At 39.7% G+C, this 7,211-nt stretch overlaps 1 protein-coding gene across 1 annotated transcript; it reads right to left on the minus strand.

Moving 5' to 3' along the window:
- Window positions 1-989: 989 nt before the first annotated feature.
- LOC134080898 (arrestin-C-like) lies at window positions 990-6,757 on the minus strand. The gene is made up of 14 exons (XM_062537512.1): window positions 6,700-6,757; window positions 5,799-5,851; window positions 5,506-5,566; window positions 5,231-5,275; window positions 4,897-5,090; window positions 4,649-4,708; window positions 4,272-4,348; window positions 3,779-3,914; window positions 3,598-3,682; window positions 3,002-3,074; window positions 2,584-2,727; window positions 1,623-1,706; window positions 1,252-1,275; window positions 990-1,083 (listed from the first exon to the last, which is right to left on the minus strand). Exons 1-14 carry the CDS (start codon window positions 6,755-6,757, stop codon window positions 990-992), a joined length of 1,188 nt encoding a protein of 395 aa, XP_062393496.1.
- Window positions 6,758-7,211: the final 454 nt, after the last annotated feature.

Raw genomic sequence — 7,211 nt, forward strand, 5'->3', positions numbered from 1 at the left:
GAATTTCTTTCACAACTACAACCTAGCTGAAAACAAGTCTTCTCCAGTGAACAAACGCTTCCCCCTATGAGAAGAACAAAAACAACACAACAATTTCTGAACAGTGAACACAAATATAATACTGATTCTTCTAATACAATCCAAAACATATTCTCAATCTACTGTATATCACACAATATTTCTTATCAACGTTTCAAAATCGTAAGAGGACATCCATCTGCTATTACATATATGCTGTAGGGTACAGCCGTCTTGATGGGCAATATGTTTTTTCAAAGTCCATAACACTCAAAGTTGTAAATGAATGAATAATACAGAAATGAACTAAACCAACCTTCACATGCAGAGGAAATGACCTAAACACCATGAAGAGATAATCATGTCAGTCCACTCAACATCAAATATTAACAATACTAAAACTAAATTATTGTAAATGCTTTGTCAGTTGATCAGTTTTTACTTACAGCACATACACAGTAGTAGTTCATGCTGAGAGAGGAGAAAAAAAAAAACTGTTAACACCCTTTAACACAACAGATATATATCCAAACTACTACGCATTACTAGCCTGGGTGCCAGTCGAACTTAGCCCCACCCACAACATTTGAGGTCGGGAAGTTTGGTCTGGCATTGCCCCGTTGGGGGAGAACTATGCCCGCACGAGAGCTATTCGTACCATATCAAATTGTCAGGCCGGGCTTTACGATGATGAATAGATGAGCTGCAGTGCTTCATCTGTCACGTCATCTGAGCACGCTTGATTTAGTTTGAAACAGAAGCGCTATGGCTACAAATGCATACTATTTCCATGCAGTTTGGCTTTTCATTTAGCCTACATGAAAACAGTTGAATCACTGATTTTTGAAAATTAAGGCCAACGTGGATATGTGGGAAAACTCCGGTTTCACTGTCATCAAGGTAAAACAGCATGTTTGCGTGATGTTTTTACAAACGAAGGAGGGGAAATGTTTTCCAAATAGCCTGCCCTGCTAAAGTACATATTTTGCTATCAGGTGTTGTACAAGATACTGACCTTTTGGTTTGGGGTGCATTAAAATTAACGGTACTTCTCCTGTCACCTCACTAGGAAAAAAAGAGAGAGAGAAGACAGTAAGAGCTAAACACACCACTTAAGATGACATAGATAAACTATTGAAACAATTAATATAGCAACTATTCTAACAATTAAATTGAAACACAATTTGAAAAGCTAAAATGTAATTTGATTACACAAAGAAAACAAAAACTCACCTGGCTGTTAGTCCTCCTAGAAAGCTATAATGGAGACACAGTAATGTTATTATGTTATTCCATAGTTTAATGGCATGTTGGTTTGGACCATAGGCTACAGTATAAACCTAAAAGTAAGGCTTTTATGTTAGGAAAAATAATTTCGACAAACCCAACCATTCATTCAAATTCAGCAAACACAAACAAGTTTGATGCACATTCTGAAATTGACCTGTTATCGTTTCGTCATAGGCTCAATCGAACTGCACACAGCTAAACTTGTGAAAAGCCGACCCTATCTCAGCATGGGTTTCTTTATGCTGGAAAATAAGATTGATTTCTACAGTTGAGTGATAGAGTTTGGCAGACAGAGGTGATCTTAGAAATCTTACCCGCCGCCTCCAGACACCAAGTTGACCTTAATTTTGTAGGAAACCAGAATTCCCATGATGTCCCTCTCCATGCCAGGTCTTGTTCTGGTGAAAAGAAAGAAAATGTACAGAGAAAAGAGAGAGAAAGAAAGATAGCGAGACAATTAACTTTTATAAACCCTTTCATACATCAAGTAAAAAAAAACATTCCTTATGTGTGTTCCTCCTACAAGCTATGAGCGCTTATGAGAAATCACCCAATATGTTGTGCAAGTGGGAGACCAAGTGGCATATTCAGGTTTGAATCGGACCTGTGGTCATTTCCCAATCCCACACCTTCTCTCTCTGTCACTCGCTTTCCTGTCACACGTCACTGTCCAATCCAAATAAAGGCAAAAGCCCCAAAAACATATGCAAACAGGAACTTAACCAGAGCTCCCCTTAAATGCAACTTGTTCAAAGGCTGGGAAATCGTCCATTTACTTGTATGAGGCATGCTCCAACACAAATAAGATACACAGTGACCCACAGCATGTGCCCGCCCACACACACACACACACACACACACACACACACACACACACACACACACACACACACACACACACACACACACACACACACACACACACACACACACACACATATCCATAAATCATCCTTCACTGATGCTAAGAGAAAGCGAGAGTTATAGAAATACAAGGCATGCATAATCACGAGAAGGCACTGCATGCCACTGCCACACATCATTTCCTCATGCTCCAGGTCATGTAGAGTTCCTCAGAAGGATTACAGGTGGAATCCCAGTGGACGTCCCCCCGCAGAGAGATTAAGAAAGGACAAAAGGTCAAGACTGAGGCCAAATGTCTGCCCGGATGAATGACCCAACCCAAGGAAGGTTTGGGAAGGTTCACAATGCGACAGGTAATCAAATTAACTGTAGCCATTGTAGTGATAAGACTGAGTGCCCGGTCGTACTCACACTGTAGTGGAGGCCAGGTTTGTGTCCTCATCTTTCAGCTTGCCGTCCAGGGCCAAGCCCTTCTTGCTCTTGTTGTTGGCATTGGCAAGCAGGGGAGTGATGGAGAGTGCCTTCTCAAATGTCCCTCCAGCCTCTACAGTCTCCCTGTGACACGCAGAGATATCACACCGTCATTAAAGGCACTATGCTTTTATATTCCCTTAGATGCAGAGTCTTGAGCATTATCTAACATAGCCCAGTGTATTTTTACATCCTAAAGTTAACTTTATTGTACATTGTACCTAGCCCTTCAGTGTGGAATGATATGAATATGGAATCTGGAATGCGCATTTTATTGATTTGGTATTAGGAAAAGATCAATCTAAAAAATAGACAGATACCACTGTCTGTCAGATAACCAAACGGAATGAAAACTTACGAAAATTCTTTAGTCAGTATGTTTTTGGTATATTTATCTGCAGAATACAGCACCACATCTGTAGTTTGGTCCACTAAAAAAGAAAGTAGAATAGGCATTAATACCACACATACTGTATAATGTTCGTTAAGACATAAGCTGAGCTGTGTTCGGTGTATATGCTCTAAGTCCATTTACAGGAAAAAAGTTATATATCATTATGTTTTTTCAATGTAAGGAAAAAGGTGAAGAATGGGTTTTGATATGATACGTAATGCTGCCCAGATTCTATGACCAAGGCCTAAGGTAATTTCTTTACATGGGTTGAAACTGACAATTTATTCTTATTCCAAGAGATTAGTCATGGCATCTACATGCAATATTTGGCAACACCATGGCAGGTCTGGCCAAACAGCAGGTAATGCTGATGATATATAATAGACTCCCATGTGTTGCTGTTCAAATACGATTGCTGGTGGTGTTGAACTTAAGCGTTTTCAGGGAGGGGAGAAGATCAAATAATAACAAAAACATCTGCTGTCACTGACTGGATGAAATCCAGCTCTTATTATTTCTTATCAATTCTTTTCCTCACAGTTAATCAGTTAGTCACTTACCAGAAATGTTGAATTTGTTTATGACTTTGTTGGTTTCGTTCCTGACTTTTATTTTAACAGGGATTGGGCTGCCATGATAATAGACCTGACAGGTAAAAAAAGAAAGTAAGTGAACATGTTCGATCATATGCATCCATTACAATGCAGAGGGCATATGGTTTAGATCCTGCGGTTAGTGTACCTCCTTGTCCAGAGATAGCTCCATATGGACGGGCTTGTCCGAGGTCATGAAACACTTCATGATGGCCAGCTTGGGCCCAGGGCCTGTCTGGTTAGGAGCATACTGGATCTTCCGAATGATCAGACGGCAGGTGTCCCTACAGAGGTTCAGTCAGTTAGTAAACATTCTCCTTTGTGATCTGTAATCCTTCACTTGTCATGAATTAAAACTGGGATGTATTAGCAACCTGGTAAAGGATCATGGAAGTAGGTTGCGGGAAGAATTAGACTTAAAAAAAGGTGAGTAGGCCACATCACAACCAAGTAACCAGTTGTGTCTTTTCCCTCACATGTCTACCATGTTCTAATTAAGGAACTTAATTAGCTAGTTGCTAATGCCAAATGACTGTATATTATTAAGTATTTTGCTTTATTATGCCCATCCTCATAAATGAATAAATAAATAAATAAACAAACAAATACATAAATAAATAATAAAAACAAGTGTCACTCACTGCTTGTCCACTTGTTCATCTGGATCATCAGCCTCCATGGCCATGTAGGCTTTCACCTCAAAGTCTACCCCACAAGCCTGGGGACATGGGCAACACAAACCACAAACATCCATGTGATATGGAATGCTGATAAGATGATAAACAGTGTAAAAAAACCTCTACTGGGTAATGTCAAAGATATTGCCTAAATTGTCTAATTTTGTATAACAGACCGTTGCTATGTATAACACACCACCGTCTATTTCTTTTTCATTATCTTAAAATGTTGTTATACTGTACATTATGTGTCCAACTCTATTATGCATGGCCTGTGTTGCATGGTGATACATTGATGCTTAATTGGATCTGGAGTTGGTGTCATGCTCAGATTCTCTTACCTTGCCTCTGTCGTCCTCTCCAGGCTGAAGGGTGACAGAGCAAGGCAGATTTGTTGGAATCTAGGAGGAGCAAAGCATACATGCTCTGTTAAATTGTGCTTTACAGTACATGCAAATCAAGATGATCAGATCCTAACAACCAAAACATTTTTGGTCAGTCTGCAGGGTAGTCAGTTTGATCTACACAATAGTCTGGAAAAGACTAAGATAAAGGTGGGGAGGGGGAGAGAACAGAAGGCACCAAGTACATCAATAGTGAAGGGATGTCCCTCCTCGCCAGCCTTCTTCAGCAGGGCTTCCAGTAGTGGGGTGAGAGTGGGGTCGTGGCCAGCAGGAGGGAAGAGCTGGATGGTGTGCACCCAGATGTCTTTTCTGAAGGACATTCCAATCACATCTAGATCTTCACTGCCATAGCGGAAAGCACAGGTCATCTGTAACCAGACTGCAAGGGCAGAGCCAAAACATGATAATGAATCAGGTCGAACTGAGTGGGCAGTTGAAGGCTATTTTCAATTAATTCAGCAGTCACTGCCTGCAGTACAACACATATTTTATGGGAAATTCTGTATGTATGCATTCTACCTTTCCTTCCCCCAAGAGCCGACTGTTGGAACTTCAAAACACCCTCTGTAATGACAAAAAAAAACAGACAGAAGGAAGTGACACCACAGTAACTCTTTATGGAACTACAAGGTCCAATTACTGAATTCAAGTAAATAGAACTGAAATAGCTCATGTTGTTGCGGTAAGCTACTGACTAACAATGTCATGTTGACAGCAACATTCAGCATCTTGTTATGAGGAACTGAGGCAAGTGCACTTGTATGATCGGATGGGTAGGGACGGCATACACTTACCGATGGGGTCAACACTATCTACATGGTCCACAAAGTCCCTGCTGCCCAAGTACAGTACAAGCTGAAAGGGAGGACAAGGGGTTTAGTAAAAACGCAATATGCTTATCTATATGCAAAGTTTTATTCCCTTCTATTCCTTTTTATGTTGAACTGTCAAACTGTGAGTGATCACCACAATTGCGTTCAAAACAAAAATGATATCTCACTCCAGTTTCTGAACATATTGCATATAATTAATTAAATATTGCATGGATGGTGACTGTACATCTCTGAAATGTGCAGAGGGAAATTACCTGCCCGTTTCTACTGGCTTTCTTGAAAACCCTGGGAAATAAATGGAAGAACACTGATTATGACCAATCAATCAATAAACAAATCATTGTTTACACAAACAAAATGCTATCTGTACTTGTAATATGTGTTTAATGAAATTACAGTAAGTAGACACAGTGTGCATTCACATATTGTAATTGTATTTATCTATGTATAGCAGAAAAGTGTGAACCGGGATTGTTATGACAACAAAAGCCAATTTGTGGAATTAGCGCTACTTGGCACGGTTACACGATTTGACCTTGTGCAGATGCATTCTCTCTTCTCCTCCTGTTACCATGCACTTTCTTATTGATCGTTTTGTTTCATGCACAAGGCTGTTAGTTCCCCCTTCATTCACTCATGTTTTATTTTTGTTTACAGATTATTTGCATGAGCATGAACATTCTCTGTTGAGATTTAACTAAATGCCTCTACAAAATGTTTTTGTTCTGTTGTACAAAATACAAATGCATTTTGTGACACTGAGTCTTTTAGTACTGCACATTTAATCAGATAACAGCACCTACTTGGTCATGGTGTTGGACCTGAAGGACAGTTCTACAGAGAAAAGGAAAACATGCATTATGTAATTCGTTGAGAGTACATTCTGACCAACTCAAGACTCTTTGTTCAGTTTGGTCGGTGGTCAGTGAACATGATAATTGTGTGTGTGTGTGTGTATGCATGCGTGTATGCATTTGTTTTTTGTGCAGCTACAGTATGTCTGCGCACTTGGAGCACGAACAAAGGGGCGGAGTAGGCATGATTTGCTAATCCCAGTAAATGGGATTACAAAATCACTCCCATCTCCCCTCAACTAAATCTTACACTGGGATTAGCCTTTATGCTGTTGCTCATCCAATATGCGAAAGTCTTTACCAATACTCTGTACACTCTTAAAATGGCCCTGGTCTCTGTCAATAAACAGAGCAACCATGTTTGAGTACTGATTTGCTGTGAACAGGACTGGCCTGATGATCAAGGGAGATCAGCCTGCCCAGTAACAAACAACCATGTAAGAGTCACCTTTAAAATGATTTAATTCGAACTCTCTTATAAACATAAAATAACCATCATGCCAAATTATTGAAATTGTGCTGGTCCTAAATTTAAATATAAAATACATCTCACACCTCGAGGCAAAACTTCACTAATAAGGTTGTAAGAGAAGCATATTACATAACCATGCTGAGTCCTAAAGTAGGCTACTTTGTATGTACATATGTAAATACTGAAGAAATCTAAACAAATGAATGACTTTGAAAGGAACATTTCAACATGGCCCATTCGATCAATGAACCTACTGTATTCAGTGAGCAATAGATTCAAGAAAAATAAAGTTCAAACTAAACTTTCACTTGCAGAGCAGCCCGCTATAACATGCTCTATGG

The sequence above is a fragment of the Sardina pilchardus genome, chromosome 5, assembly GCF_963854185.1.
Source record: "Sardina pilchardus chromosome 5, fSarPil1.1, whole genome shotgun sequence".
NCBI classification, from domain to species: domain Eukaryota; kingdom Metazoa; phylum Chordata; class Actinopteri; order Clupeiformes; family Clupeidae; genus Sardina; species Sardina pilchardus.

Excerpts from the sequence above, each read along its gene's own strand:
- LOC134080898 (XM_062537512.1), bottom strand. The coding sequence starts at position 6,757 with ATGGTTGCTCTGTTTATTGACAGAGACCAGGGCCATTTTAAGAGTGTA. Across the intron at positions 3,915-4,271 it reads GATGAACAAGTGGACAAGCA|GGACACCTGCCGTCTGATCA; the intron begins GTGAGTGACACT and ends GAACCTCTGTAG. Across the intron at positions 1,707-2,583 it reads AACCTGGCCTCCACTACAGT|AACAAGACCTGGCATGGAGA; the intron begins GTGAGTACGACC and ends TCTTTTCACCAG.